The 21,852-nt window shown below is 40.7% G+C and overlaps 1 protein-coding gene across 1 annotated transcript in view; it reads left to right on the forward strand.

Annotated features, from left to right (window-relative positions):
* The first annotated feature begins 25 nt into the window (after positions 1–25).
* lrp2a (low density lipoprotein receptor-related protein 2a) overlaps positions 26–21,852 on the forward strand; it is a 47,424-nt gene continuing 25,597 nt past the window's right edge. The window contains 32 exon segments of the mRNA XM_068571799.1: positions 26–103; positions 499–649; positions 651–868; positions 5,665–5,772; positions 6,193–6,315; positions 6,563–6,679; positions 7,087–7,197; positions 7,340–7,453; positions 7,583–7,699; positions 8,167–8,310; positions 8,408–8,527; positions 8,882–9,010; positions 9,519–9,688; positions 11,220–11,443; positions 11,887–12,093; positions 12,252–12,454; positions 14,219–14,359; positions 14,468–14,671; positions 15,257–15,449; positions 15,993–16,118; positions 16,291–16,421; positions 16,646–16,783; positions 16,885–17,166; positions 17,307–17,546; positions 18,039–18,158; positions 18,669–18,785; positions 18,925–19,305; positions 19,635–19,649; positions 20,004–20,252; positions 20,862–21,073; positions 21,212–21,396; positions 21,493–21,721. Coding sequence (XP_068427900.1) covers positions 597–649; positions 651–868; positions 5,665–5,772; positions 6,193–6,315; positions 6,563–6,679; positions 7,087–7,197; positions 7,340–7,453; positions 7,583–7,699; positions 8,167–8,310; positions 8,408–8,527; positions 8,882–9,010; positions 9,519–9,688; positions 11,220–11,443; positions 11,887–12,093; positions 12,252–12,454; positions 14,219–14,359; positions 14,468–14,671; positions 15,257–15,449; positions 15,993–16,118; positions 16,291–16,421; positions 16,646–16,783; positions 16,885–17,166; positions 17,307–17,546; positions 18,039–18,158; positions 18,669–18,785; positions 18,925–19,305; positions 19,635–19,649; positions 20,004–20,252; positions 20,862–21,073; positions 21,212–21,396; positions 21,493–21,721 — 5,121 coding nt within the window. The 5' untranslated portion in view covers positions 26–103; positions 499–596.

The following is a 21,852-nucleotide window of genomic DNA, read 5'->3' on the forward strand; positions in this document are numbered from 1 at the left end:
GCGCTGCTTAGTGCGCATGCTCGGCCGGCCACAAGATGGAGGTGTTGGGCCGCGAAGACGTGCGGACCACCTTGAGAAGTGGTGGTGGAATAAGTGAACTAAAGTTAGTTGTAGTGTTGGTACTTCTTTCTCTTCTTCTTCCAACGTTGCTTAATTTTCTACCAGCTGTCTTTTTGTCGTATAATTTTTGAATAATTGGGCAGTAACGTCGATTCAAGTTATTCACTACAGGGCCTCCAATACGCCCAACGTGACCGTTATTGATGCGTTAATGGCAATTTAAGGTATTTTCACCTATTATGCGTTGGCATTCAAAAATTATTGTAATTGTGTCAAGTTTGGTGTTGGGAAGTGTGTAAAACCACAAGCTAGTGGAAATCCAACGACGGACATTGGGATTAACCCTACGTGACTCGTCTAGGCCTTTATGAACACCCTAACTAAAAGCGTTTCGTTGTTTAGTATTTTTACGACTCTCATCAGTATTTTCCTCTCAAGCACCACACGCAGCCTCCCAATTCGATGCGGAGCGAGCACACCGTTAAGAGCCCGCTGAGAGGGAAAACTCACTGGCACTCGGGGCAAGTCGGACCTGCATGGTATTATGCAGATTCCAGGGCCAGAGGGATTTATCCGGAGGGCCGAGGCTGCTGGGGGAGCGGCTGTCCCGGCCTTTGTGCACGCCCCTTTTCATCAACTAGCGGGCCAAGAAAGACAGACAGAAGAAAGCAACAGCATCCCAGCTTCAGTCCCTACAGCTCCTCCATCTGCACAGCGGAGCTGGACGGACCAGCCAGAATGTGGAGAGCACTGCGACTTCAACTCTTTCTTGTCTTCATGTACTGTGTTAGATGGTGCCACTCTGAAGGTAAGAAGTTTGGTTGTTTTTCCTCCAACAGACCCTTTTTTTCTTTCCAACATGCTGTCAGCTGAATGATTTATTGAGGACCTGCAGAGTTGTTGTGCTCTCAGTGATTCACAAGAGCAACAAGTGCACTTGTTGCTCATCAAAACAAACCAGTTGCTGAGCATGGGAATTTAATTGCTGAATTAAAATGCTTCTGGATTCATTATCTTTTTTAAACTAATTGTTTTTACAAAGAACAATGAAGTAACTATCCAATTAGATACAGTCTATGTTTGATGCCTCTCAAACAGGATGATTCAACCAAAACCCATCAGAGTAACCTTGATGATGATTTAAAAGAGCCACAGTTATAATTGCAACTACACAACCACCTGCAGCCATTGTGATGTGGCCATACGGTCATGTTATTCTGGCTGGAGAGCTAAACGTTTTACCACAAAGTATTACTTTAAAGGTTGAGCACAAAGCCTTCCTCAGACAGATTGGAAGTTCTCTTGAGGAACTTTTGCCTGAGCTGTACTGTTGCTAGGTAACAGAAAAGAGCATGTGACTTACAGGCAATCTGTGAGGACTGAAAGCTACTGGTACAAATCTCATTCAGTTGAGCAGATTTTACGCCGCAAAACCACAGATTCAAACTTAATTCCAGCTCGAGGAAGAACTTTTGTAGACGGAGACAGACAAAATGCTCACATGCGGCTCTTTATACATGACAGCCTCGTGCTTGTCTCCTGTGTTTGTAGCCCTGCTAGAGCCTACTTCTCAAATTGTAATCTGCTTTCTTTTTGCTCAACCCTTAGTATGTAAGCTCCTTAGTGTGAATCAAGCAACTAATTACACTGCAGCTGCTGCAGAATGGAACTAGTTGAGTCAAAACTGTAACAAGAGTACAGATGGTTGTAGCTTTGTCTTTCTTTCTTATTATTTTCAAATATGATGGATTTATTTCCTCACTAGCTAAAAGACAATAACAGAGTAGGCAGACTGTATATCTCAAAAGACAACATAACAGTGTTGACAGTAAGACTGTAGCATTTAGAAGATGCATTTGGTATTTCTTTTGAAATACAGCAGTCACGGTCGGCCTACTTGTAGCTAACATTTTCTGATGACTTATCAAATGTACAAAATGATGACTGGACTGAAACAACAGAGTCTCAATAGACTTTGTTAGCATGTTCACGGTGTTCATTGTCTTGGTTGTCGACTGTTTGAATACAATTCAAAAAGTAATTTGTCTTTGACCTGAAGGTATTAAGTGCTTCATGGAGGCTATATGCTGGTGGGCGAATCAGTCACTTTATGTATGTTGTTTTATGACAAGGGAGCAGGATACTTTCTATAATCTCTGTTTGATCCTCCACAAAAATCCATTAGTTGGTTCATTGTTTCTTCCATGACCTTCTATAACATATTATCCAGCTCTTAGGTTTGCAGAATGCTGACACTAGCACTAATAGTTAATGTGAGCATCTGAGTAGATTTCACAGTGCTGGTTTGTTATCTGTCCTCTGCCATTTGTGCTGTTCCAGACATATTTGTTACTAAATTAACTTGTTTTTCTCCTTTAATCATTTGCTCGACTAATCTTCATAACATATTAACTGCAGAGTAAGAACTTTATTAGTGTTAATTAAGTTTGTATTTCTATTTCTATCAAACCGAATAATTAGCATGTTTGTTCCACTGGTATGTTGTTCAGGTGTTTGGGCTGAACCGTCTTGTTTGATCACACCTATCATTAGTCTAAGTCTGTAATGACTGTTGTGTCCAAACTTTTCAAGATACACAAACTTGGCCTGCACATGCAAGTTAAACCACACGCATGCCGTCTCCTTTCCGGTAAAAGAGCCTTAATCCTCGTGCAACAGTTACACTGCGGTAGAAACAGGAAAACAGTTGGTACAAATGGAGAGCAAATCTTTTCTTGCTTCCTCAGTCTAGGTTACAGACGCATCAATAATGGAGTTTGGCCTCCATTAAACAGCGAGTGAGCTGTAACTCGCCGTATATAGACAAAATAAGTTGTCCAAGTGTCTGTCTCATTGCATGGTGACAACTTAATTCATGATACTTTTCACTCATGCTCTTGTTAAGGCACGTACCAAAAAATCATGGTGAGTATTCCTCAATTCTAACCAGACTAAGGCTTTATTCCACACTCTATTTATTCCTCCCTTTCGCTTCCACTGCCAGGGCCCCTCCGTTTTTCACTGTTTTGTGTGTAGCAGTAAGAGCCGAAGTCACTTGTTTGGCAATTGACTGCATTCTGTTGCATTGATTTCCATATGAAATAGGCAGCAGCACTTCGCTCTGACAGCATGGATGGGTCCAGAGTTTTACGCTGCCAGCAGCCGTTTTTCTCCACTTTTCTCCACACACATTCAGTGAGTGTTGAGCGCTGCGCCAAAACAAGACGGCATGAAAGCTTTCAGGCGCCTCACGTGACAAGAAAGCGATGTTTCAGTGGTTGTGAACAGGTGTTTTCTTAATGGGTGGCCATGAGAGGGGAGCTTATGTTCCAATTTGGTTTTACCTTATAACAGGAAGTAAGCCTTACTGTACTCTCCTTTCTGCTAAGTGTTTTTTTTCGGGTGACACTTCCAGTTATGAGTTTGCTTCCCTGCTGACACCTCTTTTGTGCTGTTGTAATTTCACAGTGGGGTTTAAGGCCTATGAAGGGCTTCATTCTAATGAAAATTCCTCTACTACTCTTCTTTGTTGGGCAATAGTAGGGCGTCCTTATCTTCCTGCATGGATAGTGCGGTGGTCTCTCCTGCTGTGAGTTCAGGTTGCTAATAAGGAAAGACAAGTCCAGAAAGAAGTAAAAGGAAAACACAAAATCACATGAAAACACTTAAACAATAAACTAATAATAACAAAGAAAACTTTGATCTTTACTTTTATATTAAACCTTCTTAATAGCAGATTTGCGCTGTTTACCCTGGCTTTTAGCTTCTTCTGATTTGATACTGTGAAATTGTGACTTTGTCAAAATGAAGACATAGAAATTTGAGGATTAAGGAAAAGTTACAAAGAAGACGTTCTTTTCAGAATGTAAGAAGAACCCTTGCAAAAAATAGTGCTGTTGAAAGGTTCAGCCTCAGTGTATCTGTCACCTTTCCCAGAAGTAATACTGTCAGGAAACACTGGCTGCATTTGAAAGCCTCCAGCAGATTGGTTTCTCCTTGGCATATGTGGTTTTAGGTTATCAACCTAGGTCCGAATGCATGGCAGCTATAACCATCTCGATTTTTTTTTTACAAAGTAGATTTAAATAGTGGTATTTAATTCATTTGTTTCGCTAATTATTGAATGAATTTCATTTTATTGTTACATATTTGTTCAATTTGATAACACAAAGTTTTTTAAAAGTTGTCTTCCTGTAGTAATAGTGTTGTCTGGACATTCAAGACTTTAATGTATTGATTCTAGAGGGTAATATTGTATTTTTGCAGCATCTTTGAGCAGTTTGTATACTGTATGCAATCCTGCTGCCATGCTATAGATGATGCTGAAACCTCTGGGATCACTGCCTTGCAACAAAGGCTCCCTTTGAGTAGATTGGGAGCAATTTTATCATTAGTAAACTGAGAGGAAAAAAAAGTTTAGCTTTCTAGATTGCTGCTGAAGAAGTTAAATATGCAGTTTGCTTTGCTGTGTTGGTTATAAACCAGTTTGCTGTTTTGCTGGCTAAATAATCCTAGACAATAATTCTTGATTGGTATGTGTCTCTTAGTGCATGAGTTACAGGTGGAATTGATCCACCTTTTAAAAGAAAACATTACATAAAGGAGATGATATACATCCTTAGTCAACAGGCTGCATGTTTGTAGGCAATTTATTTTTAGTAGTTTACCTTTAAGACATTATATTTTGTACCCAGGTATACAGCCATGATACCATTTCCCTGTCACTGCGTTTGGCTATAATTCCTTGTAAGTATAGTAACTCAGCTGTCACAGTGGACTGGTAGCGTTATAGCTCTGGTCTACTGCAGGGTTTAATTTGAGCTAACTAACATCAATATGCTGTGAAGCTGTAGGCAGCTACTAGATTAATAAGGAAGAATGTTTCCAAAATGCTGGATAAGACAGGCCAGAGATAGACCACCAACCCCAAGCGTGCACCACCAATCAGCACCTCACAGCGCTTCTCATGAAGAATTTGGGTTGAAATGGTTGCGGTACCACCCAGTACCACAATTTATCCAGATTACATTTCAGACTGGACAGGAGCAGTATGCCCCATAAATCAGGCTGTCAGAGAGACAATCAGAATTGCACAGGTCTGATGGAGTGCTCCGCCACTGAACTATGCTGCCTGAATCAATCTCTTCTGGAAAATGTCTGGGAAGGTAGAGTGGTGGTACCTTATCTCTACAGATGCCACTCAGTGGGAACATCAAAAGGAGGCTCTGAATGAGTGGGGTGAAGATTGTGTAACTGTCTGGAAGATGGCTGGCACGCTTGTCTCCAAGGCTTGTCAATGTTGTTAACAGCATGCTTCATCAGGGAAAGGCATCCCTAACCCCTTACACCATGTTTTAAAAAAATAAATACAAAAAACTCAAGTATTTAAGAATTTATTAATTCTCTTTTTTGTCTCAAGAACCCAGGATGTCCAGAATGACACTGTTTGGACAGAATTTATCAAGAATAATAACAGTGATAGTATATAAATCAACATTAAAATGGCAAAACATTGATGGATAACTGTGGATAAAAGTTCTTATTGAATGTAAGAAAAAGCTTGAAAACAAGCACTTAATCAAGTGGTATTTTAATTATGTTTAGGATGTGAGTTGGAGCAGTTCCGCTGTGCGACAGGTCGATGTATACCAGATGACTGGCACTGTGACGGCACATCAGACTGTGTGGATGACTCCGATGAACGGGACTGCCGTGAGTTTGTCATTATTTTGCACTGGAGGCCGACATAGCACCTGAGAAATTGTGATATTTAGTACCATGCTTCTTGGATATGTCATTCGACCTGAATTACAGCAGTGGTGGAAGAATTACTCAGATCATTCACTTACATTTAATTAAGTAAACTATATTAAATTTTAGCTTTAGTAGTGCATCTATCACATTTTACAATTGAATTTTACATTTTGGACACTATTTGAATCTACTTTAATGCTGCAAAATTGTGTCAAATATAAAATAGGCTTTAATGTTTTCTGGAGCAGAACTAGCATAACATGAAAACACTTAAGTAATGCACAAGTAACTCAAACTCTTTACTTGTCTACTGTACTTAAACAAATGCACCTAGTAGCTCACTGTAAATACTGAAATAATCTGTGTGTATTCCCACAGCTCAGGTAACATGTGATGACAGCCATTTCGCATGTTTGAGTGACGGCGAGTGCATCCCTGTTATGTGGGTTTGTGATGATGAGGAGGACTGTGAGGATGGCTCAGATGAGAGACACCACTGCAGTAAGTACATTTTACAATATTAGCAATTCTTTACAGGTGCTTATAGATGTTTTGTGGAAAAATATCCAAGGTATTGTTACAATTGTATTTTGAACAATAAGATCTTTAGGATATATATCTGCCAAAAGATCTGCGGAGGTTAAGGAATTAGAAGCCCTTAAAGTACCTTTTATCGACAGTACAAGAAGATGCATAAAATAACTATATGAATAAAACCTTTCTACGTCACTTTCCAATCTGCCCCCAGTTGGAAGGACTTGCACCAGTGGGCAATTCAGCTGTAGTAACGGGGCATGCATCCCAGGAGAATACCGATGTGACCGTCTGGCAGACTGCTCAGATGGCTCTGATGAGCGAGACTGCTGTAAGTCTTCTCCGGGAGGTTTCCCTTTTTTTGTATTTCAGACTCCTGTGGCATTTTAATCAATTTGTCAAGATTAAGAGGCTCGCTGACTGACAGAATGGGCCACAATATGCTTCTTGTTGTCAGAGGTTGATTGCAGATTCCTTGGTGGATTAGTCAAGCTGAAGTTCAGCTGCTATGCTATTATTGTGCCGACATGGTAAACTCACAGCACTACACACTGTGGTAATCTCACAATGGCATAAAGAATGCTCTGGCGACTGCTGATGTTATGGTGCTGGCGTTAAATTTTTGCCTCTTATCCTTCCCATTCATTGAGCTTTTCACGTTTTAACAGCAGAAACGAGCCCAGTTGTCAGAGTGATTTGAGCGCTTAGTGTTGCCCTGATGACGATTTCATCTTTCAGATTACCCCGAGTGTGCCCAGCTGAGGTGTGCTAACGGGGCCTGCTACAACCGGACCCAGAAATGTGACCAGATACTTGATTGCCGAGATGGCTCTGATGAGGCAAATTGCAGTGAGAAGTATTTTTTTGTGATAAACTGTTCACATGTTGTTGAGCCTCCCAAAAAGTTTAACCTTTAAAAGCAATAGCATCCATAGCCTGACCTCATCACCAAATAAATATTGTTTGTCTTTTTCTGTTGTGTTTTCTTTAGCACAGCATTGCAACATGGGCCTGTTCCCATGTCATAATGGGGCGTGTGTTCCTCAACGCTATGTCTGTGACCATGACGACGACTGTGGAGACCGAAGTGATGAGCTGAACTGCAGTATGTTGCCTCTGTCTTTCTACCATCTCTGTTTTTTCAATCAAACCCTCCAGTGTGTCATAACTGAACTTCACCCAGATAAATGTCTCTGATCTTTCCCCCACATTGATATTTTCCACTTCCCTGCAGCATATCCAACATGTAGAGGAAACTACTTCACCTGCCCGAGTGGCCGCTGTATACACCAAGTCTGGGTTTGTGATGGAGAGGATGACTGTGAGGACAATGCAGATGAGAAAGGCTGTGGTAGGTATTTAACCACTTGTCATAAATACTGTTAATTGTTGCTGTATAAGGACCAGAAATATTAATGTTTAAAGAACACAAGAATGTGTAACAACTCAAGCTCTCTGTGTGAACCTAATTCATCTCCTGTCTCCATGGTTTGTTCGGGCAAGCAAGACTATGTCTGTGCTCCTTTTAAGTGTGTTATTCAAATGCCTCTTTGTGGCACAAGATCACGCAGCCCCCCAAAGGGCTTTAGAATTCCTCCACACGGCTGGGAATAGTGTGTGTTTTTAGAGGATGGGCTGCAGAAGCCCTCTGAGCCCCCATGTGACCCCCTCAAAGCTCCACTCCCCTGTGTCGATTTAAAGTGACAGTAATTTCTCTGACAACAGAGTTCTAGTCACAATTGTCTTAAGATCAGAAGCACATTCCTGTGGAGATAAGGCTGACTATCAATTTATACTTTGCCCGCTGTTTTTCTGCAGATAATGTACCGCGGGAGTGTTACCCAGGAGAATGGCCCTGTCCATCCTCTAGCCTGTGTATCCCCATTGATCAGCTGTGTGATGGAACCGCTCACTGTTCCGAGGGGGAGGATGAAACTAACAGCACTGCTGGGCGCAACTGCAGTTAGTACCAACACAACTTGTTTCAAATTCACATTAAGACATCTCATATCACAGAAACTTTTTTTATTGAAGTATATTCATTGATTTCTGTGTCCAGGTATCTGGAGATGTGCCTCTCTAAGCTGTGAGTATCGCTGTCATGCTTCCCCTGATGGAGGGACATGCTCTTGTCCTTCTGGATACATTGTCAGCAGCAACGACAGTCGCTCATGTATAGGTATTCATCCTTCAATGCCTTTGAGATTCATATAATAAGCTTGGATGTTCAATTATTTTCCATGTAATAGAAAGTTAAATCTACTTTCGCTCAGTAAATTATATGATATAAATAATTATAGACATGCACATAACATCTACTGTTTTTATTTGGACTCAAAAGTACCACACACACCTTGGACTTATAGGCGAATTTTTAAAAAATGACAGGAAGAATAAGAAAGTTTTGTTGATTTATACTTTATTACAGCTCTATATTTTTGTCTTAAAATATGTATTAAAAATGCAATTTAACTCAAACACAACATATCAGTGTTTAATCGTCATCTGCTGTGATTTGGATTTCATCCTGAAGACTTTGACGACTGTTCGATGTGGGGTGTATGTGACCAGCTGTGTGAAGATCGCATCGGCTCCCATCGCTGTAGCTGTCGAGAAGGCTACACCCTGGAGCAGCACAGATACTGCAGAGCTGACGTATCAAGTGAGTGTCATTTCCTCTCTGCTTGAACAAATTTTCTCACATACTGTATGCTCAGATTTGGAATGTGTGAACGATCCATCTAAATTACCACCATTAGCATAGCCCCCTTTCCTGTTTGCCAAACACCGTGGCTGGTTCACTGAGCGTCTGCACTTCTTTTTGGTGCATTGTTGCGTACCAAATGCTGTTTTAGTTACTCTCTTGCCTTTGTCGGACATAGAAAGAGTGTGGACTGAGAGGCTGACCTGTGTGCCTTTTAGCTTTCGTTAAAAGAGTGTGTGAGGATAGTAGCTAGAAAGTACTGCCTTCATTTGTTTTAGTCAGGGTTTTGAATTTATGCGCTACATTCTGTAAATTTCTACTGATATTTTTGTTCAGCATGCCTTCATCAAAATAGATTTTTGCTTAAATACAAATCAGGCTCAGCTTTCTAAAGTGACATTTTCAAAAGGCTTGTTTATGTTGTGTTTTCTAACTTGTTGGATTTTGTTTGTCACTTGTACTGCAGCTGGAGTCCCTTCCTTGCTATTTTCTAATGGCAGAGACCTGCTAATAGGTGACGTCCATGGCAACAACCTGCACACTCTGGTTCATTCACAGAACAGAGGGGTTCCAGTGGGAGTGGACGTCCATTATAATCTCCATAGGATATTTTGGACTGATAGCATTCAGAATAAGGTATTTCTTTAATAAAATGTCCATATTGATGTTATATGTACTTATTTACTTCAGTATTTTTCTTAAAGCATTACCTGGAGGAATATTGTTTTGCCAGGCTAAGAGATCATGAGAATAGACGTCTGTTTTGTTTGAAGAAATACTTGAGATAAACTTGAGCTGCAGAATGAAATTCTTTCAGTTATCCTGTAAAATATCAGCAATGTTGATACTATAATAATGGGATAGCTGTTGGCTCCTTTGCGGCTGGGTCATAATGAAGGGAAGTAGATGTGGAATGGAATCCAAATGGCCTAATCTTGAAACCTGTCCGATAGCCTGGTATGATGTTCACATACCAGGGTGCAATTTTTGTAACTCGATCTTGTTTGAAGTAATCATGCTGTATTTGTTTTCAGTGGCACTGTCCATCTATATGCATTCTTTGGCACGATAAAAAGTCTTTGTCAGCCAGTGCTTTGGCTCCTTAATAGTTTGAACTGCAGCCACTGGGCTGAGAGGCTCGGACTGGGCATCTGTGTATATCACCTGCCTTCATGGCAGCACGTCAGATTAAAAGTAGGGAAAGCAAAAACAGGGCATGTGAATGCAAAAAGGTTAAACTACCAGGCTATTTACACATCTTCAGTTTCTCCCTAAGCAGGTCAGTTGAAAATCCTGCTTTTACACATATGGATCTTGTTTCAAAAGAAGTGGAGCTGATAAGAGCAATACCCCCCTAACCAGCTGCATGGTGCCAAGGTTTCCACCCTGAGAAACTAGTGCCATCATAGTATCGTGAGAGTGGCAGGTTAAAAAAATCACATTACAGGCTTCAAAGATACAGTATGTAACAAAGCATTTTGTCAGAGGCAAACAGATAATCTCTCTACCTATTTCTACTGCCTAAAATGTGTTTCTCATTGTTAGCCTTACATTCATGCCTGCGACGGTCTATCTTAACACAATGCTCACATAGCCATATGTTTAGTGACATAGTTTATGTTCGCTATAATTGTTTTTCCTGTTCACAATAAGGTCTATCTTATGTGTAAAATGTTTCCAAAGTTCAATCACAGCTAGTATGAGGTTTGCGCAGACTGAGTTTGAAAAATCAAGTGGCTGTATTCTAAAGTTACAGAGCTTGCAAAATTTGCATTATTGTCCCTTTGCATGGGCTCAACAAGGAAGCACAGTCCATTGAAGCTTTTGAATGATGTCCACTCTATTTGACTGACTCAGACTGGTAAAGCCTGCTAAAGCTACATTTAAGAAGTAATTTTTACTCAGGGCAGGGAATGGGGATTTTGTCTCCCATCCCTTAACTTGATTTACGTTTCTCTCCCTCTGTGTAAGTTGTTGTATAAGCAACGAGCATTGGGTTAATTTAATACAGATAAGACAGTAGATAACACTTTAAATGTACCTAGAGGCATGTGTCTGTTGTATATAGGTTCCCAATAATGTGAACCTATCTTTTAATATTTTCACTTGATTTCTTGAAGCACCTACGATCACATTTCTTGACAAAAATGCTGTCTTTTGTGTACAGGTGTTTTCTGTTGATATGGACGGTTCCAATATGCAGGTGGTTTTAAATGTATCAGTTGACTACCCTGAGAACTTGGCGGTGGATTGGGTGAACAATAAACTGTATGTGGTGGAGACCAGCGTCAACAGGATTGACATGGTGGACTTTGATGGAAGTAACCGGGTCACACTCATCACTGAAAACCTTGGAAACCCTAGAGGACTTGCGGTGGACCCCACTGTCGGGTAAGCACATTTCCTAGTTTCCATCCATTCGTTTATCCATCCATTCCAAAACCCCACATACAGTATCTGTCGTGCTCCATTGGCAAGGAATAATGGGGTGTGTGTATGAGATTAGCAGATTGCCCTGGGTGGATTAGTGAGGAGCAATGTAAGTGATGACCCTCATTGTAATCCAATAGTATATAGTTCAAGGGGGGGAGGGCCAGGTGGCTACATATAAATTGCCTATCGTAAATGAATGTAAGGCTCTTTGGTGAGATGCACAGCCATCCACCTGCAAACATAATGTGATGCTCTGGGTGCTGGACTTAATTGACAAAAGAAACGTCTCTTAAATCTTTCTAGAGGGATTACATGTCATGTTATTTCTGTCATCCAAGCTGTACATAGCAGTCCTTGTGTAGAGAAAACTGGCAGATTAAACATTTAACCTCCCTTTACAGGTATATGTTCTTCTCAGATTGGGAGGCATTGAATGGACAACCAGGACTGGAGCGTGCCTTTATGGACGGCACCAACCGTTACGGGATTATTGCGACGAAACTGGGCTGGCCAGCTGGTATCACATTAGACATTGAAGCCCAGCGCATCTACTGGGTTGACAGTCGCTATGACTACATTGAAACTGCAACATATGATGGTCTTCATAGGTAAATATGTCACGTGTTATTCCTGAAAAAAAACACACACCGTTCATAGGTAATTTGGAAATAAAAGCAAAACTCCAATCATTCTGGATGGTAAACAAGGAGAAAGGTCCATGCATTTATATATTAATAAATTAATGTTCTTAAAAAAATTTCATTAGAAAAACAGTGGTCCATGGAGGTGCTGCGATCCCACACCCATTTGGCATCAGTCTGTTTGAGAACAATGTCTATTTCACGGACTGGACCAAGATGGCCGTGATGAAAGCCAACAAGTTCACTGACAGCAGTCCTCAAGTTGTTTACAGTACATCACAGGCTCCACATGGAGTTGCAGTAATACATCAGTTGAAACAGCCATATGGTAAGTCCCTTAATGAGAAAAATGTGTCTTCTTCAGAATGATCCAGTTCACAGTACAATGTAAATGTATATTATGTAGATTTTATAGCTTGCAATTGCTAGTGTCGCATAACGGACTTAATTAATAAATCGAAACCATCGTCTTGCCCTCTTGATATTATACCATTTTCTGAATTTCAGAAAATCCTGCCAATTATTGATCCTGCCATAACATTGATTTTTAATTCCTCACTGTCTACAGGAAGTGTCCCCTCCTATTTCAAACATGCCACCGTCCAGTCGTTATTAAAAAAAAAACTAACTTAGATCCGGGGTTGCCCTTGAACTACAGCCCTATTTCAAAACTGCTTTTTCTGTCGAAAATCCGAGAGAAGCTTGTGGCCGGCCAATTTACTGCTGCATTATAGAGGCACAATATGTTTGACAAATTCCAGTCAAGATTTCGCAAATAACACTCAACTGAAACCGCTCTCCTGAGGGTTTCAAATGACTAATGAATGTTATCTGACGCAGGTGACTGTTCTGTTTTAGTACTCCTCAATTTCAGTTCTTCGTTCGACACCATAGACCATAACATCCTGATTGAGAGGCGACGTGATTGGGTGGGCATATCTGACACAGCGTTGGAGTGGTTTTCATCTTACCTCACTAATAGAAGTTTGATATCTCTGTAGGAGAATTTGTGTCAGACACCTCTCCACTGTCTTGTGGGGTACCGCAGGGCTCAGTCCTAGGCCCCTGTTATTTTCTTTATTTCTTTTCAGATTATTAAAACCTATAATGTTGCTTATGATCTGTATGCAGATGATATCCAACTCCATGACTCCTTTAAACCCAGTGAGGCTTTCAGGTTAATCAACCTGCTAGATTGTGTAAATGCCATTAAAGACTGGAGAGCAGTAAATTGCTTAATAACTAAATGATAATAAGACAGAGGTTAGAGTTATGGTCCACCTAAACCGACGTTATCTCGGGGAAATATTTGACAAATCTTTGTCATTTGACCTTCACATGAAGCAACTGTCTAAATCCTGTTTCTTCCACCTACGAAATATTACGAAACTGAGATCTGTTTTATCCACGGTTGAATTAGAGTTGATAATCCATGCTTTTATATTTTAACGTATTGATTACAGCAATGCACTTTTTTTCTATAAATCTGCTATCAACCGGTTGCAGATAATCCAAAATGCTACTGCCAGAGTATTGACGAGGACAAATAGACGGTTTCATATCACCCCCATTCTCAGGTCTCTTCACTGGTTCCTCGTAGAGCATAGGTTCCACTTGAAAATCCTCATGTACAGAGCACTACACGGTCAGACTCCATCATATGTGGCTGAACTATGCCCCATTCAACAGCCTGCAACCTCAGGTCCAACCAGTTAAATCTTCTGTCCGTTTCACACACTCGCTTTAAGACCTGTGGTGACCGAGCTTTTGAGGCAGTAGCTCCTAAGCTTAGTATCCCTCTACCTTCACAAATTTGTATTGCTGATTTGGTGATATCTTTTAAAAAACAACTAAAGACTTACCTGTTTACACTGCTTTTATCTGTTTTTATTTGTTTTATTGTGCTTTTTACTGTGCTTTTTAATCTGTACAGCACTTTGTGACCTCTTTGTCTGTGAAATGTGCTTTATAAATAAAATTATAATTATTCTATAATGAAGAGCCATACATAGCCATAGTTCAAAATAATCAGAAGCTCTAATCAATTTCATATTGCCAGCTAAAGGAATATTTTTTTCATGTTTGTCTCCAGTGCCAAACCCTTGTAGTGTAAACAGAGGTGGATGTCAGCAGATCTGTGTTCTGAGTCACAGAAGTGACAATGGAGGACTGGGTTACCGCTGTAAATGTTGCATGGGCTACGACCTACATGCTGATGGCAAGCAATGTTTTGGTAAGAGAACAGTTTTCTTATGACTGCAGTCATTTGTTTTTTAAACAGATCTCAATATGCTCCCTTTTAAGTGTATGACTATCTTGTCTTCTGATTTTCTATCTTCAGCTGTGAGGCAGTTTCTGCTGTTCTCCAGCCAGCTGGCCGTGAGAGGGATCCCCTTTAACCTCTCATCTCAGGAGGACATCATCCTGCCCATCACTGGATCACCTTCCTACTTTGTCGGGGTGGATTTTAGTGCTGAAGACGATGCCATCTTCTTCTCAGATACAGCCAAAGATATTATTTTTAAACAAAGAGTTGATGGGACTGGTGAGCATCTTGTTGGCCACTCTAGCTGAATTGTCAGAATAGCTTGCACATATTCAAACTATACCAATGTAATAATAATACAAAGAAAGACATGGTTTTGTTTTCTCTGTGCTTACATCATTGGATAATTTCTGTCCTTGCAGAGAGCTCTACCATGTGATTCAGCCAGGCTTATACAGGGAGTTAAGGGAGTGCCTGATGGGGCCGACTGGTACTATGAGGGAGGGAGTGAACAAGAGTATGGACAGTGGAAAATGGATAATAAAATCAACTTACATCTGAAACTAATTACCTGAAAATGAGTACAAGAGACTAATCAACAATGTTTTACCAAGCAGTTTTGATATTTATAAAAAACTATCACCTAAGCTGTTGGAAGTAGTCACTAATGTCCATGAGAAGTCTCAGCATACAAAACATAAAAGAAAAACCACTGGCCTGATCAGCGATGTTGTTTTTAGAGCTGCTCTAGTTTTTTCTGTCCGGTCCAAAGGGGGAAAATTCAAGCTGACAGTCTATTTATATAAATGTGTTCCTCTTTAATCTCTGTGTTAAATGGTGGTCTGACTGCTTTGATCTGCACAGGCAGGGAGGTACTGGCAGCCAATAGAGTGGATGGAGTGGAGGACCTAGCTTATGACTGGATTTCAAAAAACCTCTACTGGACTGACCCGCGATACAGGAGCATATCTGTAATGAAGCTTGCTGATAAGTCTCGAAGAGCCATCATACAAAACCTCAACAACCCTCGTGCCATTGTGGTACATCCTCCCATTGGGTAAATCAATATAAGATTGTAGATTTATGAATATTTTTGTGAATGTTGTCCTTTTAAGCAAATATTGGTATTGTATATACACTGTAAAACTATAAACTATTTACAAATTCAGTGGGATTCAGACTATACATTGGAACAGGGTACTTTCTGCAAAACCAACAATGTGTGTCTGGTCACTTACCTCAAGATGTGGTCACTCATTAAAAAAACACCTCAAATGAGGCAACCCCAACCACCCACACACTAGATAAAAGAAATACAATACATTTAGAACAAGTTGTTATTTCCAATAGCTTCAAAGTCATTAGGCCTCTGTGTCTAACAGTTCAGATTAGTTCAGTGTGAAGGGCAGTATTGTAGCGAACACTAAGTAGTTGGCTTAAACAGAAAAACTCAATAATGTGGAAGTATCTAAAACACTCAAGATAAATATACGTTTTGTCCCCCTGGTAGACTTGCAATATATGCTTTAAAGTATTAAAAGCAGGTATAATTTTGAAAGATATATGACATTTATGTTTGTTGTGTATTTGATCTTGACAGGTATATTTTTTGGACTGACTGGTACAGACCAGCAAAGATTATGAGGGCTTGGGGTGATGGGTCACATGCCCTGTCTATTGTAAACACTACTCTCGGCTGGCCAAATGGCCTCGCTATTGACTGGAGGTGAGTCAAACATGCTATAGCCATATAGCGAAAACAGTTCCACAACACAATATTTCCCCTTGACATTGATGGCATTTCTAATTGTTTTACATATTGCAATTGCAATGTTTTTTTTGATCATTCCCCCGACAACATTTTTGACTCATTTTACTCTACTTTGATCTCTACCCAGCTCAATGCGTCTGTATTGGGTGGATGCTTTCTTTGACAAAATTGAGCACAGCAATTTTGATGGACAGAACAGGATTTCTTTGAACCGCATAACCCAGATCTCCCACCCGTTTGGTCTCACAATTTTTGAAGGTAATAGGTCCCGGCATAACCAACAACTTGTCTATAAAGTTGCAGTACAGGATCATGTATTTTGTATCTAAATAAAGAGGGAGGTAATCTCACTGTCATTGACTTCATCTGTGGTTTACCATTCTGGCTTTAATGAGGGTCATGTCAAAAGAGAAATTACTGCTGCCAGGAGTTGATGAAAGATAAACTAACTGAGGTTTTGCTCTGTTGCTCCGATCTCTTAGGCTATGCATATTTTACTGACTGGCGCCTGGGTGGCATTGTACGTGTGCGAAAGACCGATGGTGGGGAGATGGTTATCATCAGAAGAGGAATCAGCCACATCATGCATGTCAAGTCTTTCAATTCCAACTCTCAGATTGGTCAGTAGCTTTATTCACTGCCCTTCTCACTCTCCATGCATAGCTGAATCTCACACTTATTCGTCATATTCCTAGTAATTACACTCCACTTTACTTCTCAGGTTCCAACCTGTGCAACAGGCAGACAAATCCTAATGGAGACTGCAGCCACTTCTGCTTTCCAGCCCCAGACTCACAGAGGGTGTGTGGCTGTCCGTATGGCATGAAACTGTTGCCCAACCAGCAGACGTGTGTGGAAGACCCTTCTAATGAGCCCCCGACACTGCAGTGCGGAGCTAATTCCTTTTCTTGCAGCAACAGCAAATGTGTTCCAAGCAGCTACAGATGCGATGGTGTTGACGACTGCCATGACAACAGTGACGAATTCAACTGCGGAATTAACAGTAATGCTTTATTTCATGAAACTTATCTATAACATTTGCTCGACCTGACCAGAGTAAATCAATTTTGACTGTTCTTTTTAAATATTTAGTTTAGTTTATTGTTGCAGTATTTCAATCAGGATTATCATTTCCTTTTTCAGACACCACTTGCTCCCCCGCTGCATTTACGTGTGCCAATAAGCACTGTATTCCTGCGGGATGGCGCTGTGATGGGCACAATGACTGTTTTGATAATAGCGATGAGTCCAACTGCCCTACAAAGATTCCTGGAACGTGTCCTGCCAATCAGTTTACCTGTACTAACCAACGCTGCATCCCTCATACCTGGCGTTGTGACACTGACAACGACTGTGGGGACAGTTCAGATGAAGCGGATTGCCGTGAGTATCCCTTTAGAAGCTACCAATGGGAAATTAATAGGATTTACTACAAAATAGGCGGAAATATGGGGAAATCCCACATCTATTACAGTGGCAGGACTTTATTTCAGGAAGCAAACCACAAGCAAATATGTTGAAGAATACTTAAATGCACTGATTTTATAGAAAGGGTTACAATGACCTACATATAGAGCCTTAATTATAAAAACTAGAAGATGAAAGCCGGTCAATAGGCTACTGGAGTAAGTCTTTTTTTTTTTTAGATGCCTCTAAGTCTTTCCAGATAATGTTGAATGCCTCACTTCTGCCACAAATACAAAAATGGTTTACTCGAACAAAAAAGTTATATACACTGAATTGACCTGATGGCACATGTTTTTTCCTTCTAGAATTTTTTTTTGTTCCTTTTAAAAAAGACCTGTAAAGTATTGGATGTTTTGATTAATAAACATTTGTAGACTCATATTGTTGTCAAACTATTTGTGTCGACAGATCTGAGAGGCACATGCAATCCAGGCCAATTTCAGTGTCCTGACCACCGGTGCATAGATCCCAACTACGTCTGTGATGGGGACAGGGATTGTGTGGATGGGGCAGACGAGCAGGGATGCAGTGAGTATCTTTATGGATTACAGTTTTCCCTGGACATACTCATACTCGCTGGTCTCACCTTGTTCTTTAAAGATCAACTGTTTTTTTGCAAGTGTGTAATAAAATCTATTCAGTTTCATCCATCTGGTATTTATAAAACTCATGAAAGTTGGAGCAGCTATATTTCAATTAGGTCTCATGATCACAACTGAGACGTGATTGTTAACTTGCGTCAACCCAGCCTCTGACTTTGAGACTTCATGAATTGAAACTTTATTTGGCATGTCCTAATAAATAATGAATTATTTACTTCAGTCATGCATTTATTCAGCAACGACTTGTTTGCACTAAATATGCTTGACAAGTTGTAGAGGTCAATTTAATGCTCTGCAAAATATAACCAGCATTTTCTAATCCTCTTAGTTTGTTGATGTCCTTACTTGAGTTGCACAACAATTCAGTTTAGAATACATACAAAAATGCAGAAATATTGAATATCAGGTTTAACGTACTCAACTGGATTTTTTTCAGTTTACAACTGCACTGTGAATGAGTACAAGTGCTCCAGTGGTCACCAGTGTATCAACTCCTTCTACCGCTGCGATGGAGTCTTTGATTGCAGTGATCGTTCAGATGAGCAAGGCTGTCGTAAGTATTTAAAAAGTGCCTTTGGTCATTGGTTATATTACTGAAGCATTCCTCAGTCATGCAAATGATTGGTTGCTAATATATTTTCAATTTCTCTAATTTTGGACTGTCATGTCATGCTGTTTGTGGAACATCTCAGCTACAAGGCCCCCAGGGATGTGCCACCATGAAAGTGAGTTCCAGTGTCAGTCAGATGGGAGCTGTGTACCGTCTACATGGGAGTGTGATGGTCATCCAGACTGTGAGGATGGCAGTGACGAACACCATGCCTGTCTGCCTCGCACCTGCCCTCCCACGCTCTTCCGCTGTGACAATGGAAACTGTGTGTTACGTAGCTGGCTTTGTGATGGGGACAACGATTGCAGGGACATGAGCGATGAAAGAGACTGTCCCACGCCACCATTTCGATGTCCAAGCTGGCAGTGGCAGTGTCCAGGCCACAGTTTTTGCATCAACCTCACCACAGTTTGTGACAACACTCCCGACTGTCCCAATGGTGCTGACGAGTCACCTCTCTGCAGTAAGTCTGATCTCTGCTCTCTTCGTCAACCTGAAACATGTAATTTCTCTTTTAAAAATACTTGATTGTTTGATTAGGTTTGCTTGCATCCTCAAATTCAATCCATGTCATATGACATTACAAACATGATCAAACTCTTCACTGATTTGGTTTAATTTTGTCATTTCCCTCTAGTACTCTGTAAACAAGGGCTTCCTTTCACAGAAAAAAAGCTGAATGTTATCTGTCTTTGGATTCTTGTGTTAAAATCATGCATGTGTGTGATTTGACCTGTTTTAACTTGAAAATGATCTGTGATTTTCCTTTCTTGCCTTTTTCACTACTTTCAGACGAGCCTTTGCCAGGTAGGAACAAACCCTCAATCATAGGTAGAAATGCTGCAAATAGTTTTGATTAATTTTAAACAAACAATGTCTTCATTTTTATATTCATAGATTTGTTTCAAAACAGAATCATGGCCAAAATTGTTGTTAGTTGTGTGGTGTGAAAATAAAATGTTTTCCACAAATATGCATTCAAAATAGTTATGCTCAGAGTAGCACTTCTAAAGAGGTCAGTGCTTTGTTGTTCATTAATTACCATTGGAACATATATGTTAATTGAATAATGTGCTAGATTGTGTATTTGTCTTGTATGAGTTGTCAGTTACTTTGTTTGGTTTTTGTTTCTAAATGTTGCTTTCTCCACTTTCAACTCAGATCAGGAAAGCTGTTCTGACAACAATGCTGGCTGCACCCACGGTTGTATCCAAGGGCCGTTTGGGGCCCAGTGTTCATGCCCTGTTGGTTATCAACTGAGCAATGACTCCAAAACCTGTGGGGATGTAGATGAGTGTAATTCCCCTGGACTATGCAGCCAGCACTGCTTTAATGAGAGGGGCTCTTTCCGCTGCCACTGCCAGGATGGTTACACTCTCGAAGCAGACCAGCGCACCTGCAAAGCCTCAGGTGAGGAGGGATGTTGCATTAAACCTTCTTTTTGGGCAACATATCGCTCGACTGATAGTTATAAATAACATTCTATAATCATAATGCACAATAATGAAACAGGCCAATTATCAGTTCTCGTGACATGATTGTAAAGATGGTGCCTATACCGCACATATCTCAGTTGTCTCTGCCGTGCTGGCTATTAGCCAGGAATGGGCTGTGATCACGGGGGCGCTCGGCCACCCGACTGCAGGACTGACACACCGTCTGTCTTCTCCCATGTCTCTACTTGCTGATCGGATTTCTTCAGATAAGACAAATAACATATATGTCACTCACTGGCCTACAAGGGTGTAATTAGGACATACTCACCAACAATGGGCTGTTCATTGGGAGTGTGCCTGGCATGAGCTCCTCTTCCACACAGATAACCTGCTGAAAGACTTTGCAGTACAACAGGTCATTATTTGGACATAAGTGCATTCCCTTAGGATTGCCATTTGAGTAGGGTCTAATTTACAGGTCTGTCACATAGTTGTGGTTGACATGCTATAGCTGATAAGTGCTCTCATTGGCATGACAATGGATATGAAAAATAGGTAACAGATATTTGATCTCTCTTTACAGATTCTCGTCAGGCTTTCTTGCTAGTGGCCAGTCGAAATCAGATTGTGCAAGATGACATAACCACTCAGCCCAATGTGGTCCGCTCACTGGTTCGAGATGGACGCAACATTGTAGCCCTAGATTTTGACTCGGCCACTGATCGTGTGTACTGGTCCGACACAAGCCAAGACAGAATCTGGAGTGCTAATAAAAATGGCAGCGACAGAACTGTGGTGAGTTGTTTTGTTCTTGTTTGTCACGACCGACTGATTTCTACTCTAAAACATTTTGTATTTATTCTTAGGGTTACATATAGTTTCACTGTTTGATCAGTAAACATATTTAACTAAGAATGAGTCTCTTGTGGACAGATATTTGACAGTGGAGTGACTGTAACAGAGAGCCTTGCTGTTGACTGGGTGGGCAGGAACCTCTATTGGACTGACTACGTCTTAGAGACGATTGAAGTGTCTAAACTGGCGGGCACCCACCGCACTGTTTTAGTCAGTGAAAATGTCACCAACCCTCGAGGCCTGGTGCTGGACCCAAGGGACAGGTCAGTTAGAAACAAGTTTGTTTTAAATCTGTATGTCATGGTCACTTTTTTATTTTCAAAGCAGATGTTGTTAAAAGAAAAGCTTTTGTTTCGCAGTGCTCACCTGATGTTCTGGACCGACTGGGGGAAGAACCCCCGTATTGAGAGGGCCAGCATGGACGGGAAATTGAGGACTGTTATCATAAACAACAAGCTCTACTGGCCCAACGGTCTAACCATAGACTACCCAAACAATTTGTTGTACTTTGCTGATGCCTACTTGGATTTCATTGACTTCTGTGACTATAACGGCGACAACAGGAAGCAAGTCCTGGCCAGTGACCTGGTGAGTGAATGAGAGTGACTCATTTTCTGAATTATTTTTAGAAATCTGATTGATGTTGATAATTCAAAACTGAAAAGAGCAAATTCAATTGCCTTTTGAATAGCATGTGTTTTTCTTTTGCTACTCTCTGC

Source organism: Clinocottus analis, unplaced genomic scaffold (assembly GCF_023055335.1).
Source record: "Clinocottus analis isolate CAN_PGR_092001 unplaced genomic scaffold, fCliAna1.0.p SCAF_12, whole genome shotgun sequence".
In the NCBI taxonomy this organism is placed as follows: Eukaryota; Metazoa; Chordata; class Actinopteri; order Perciformes; family Cottidae; genus Clinocottus; species Clinocottus analis.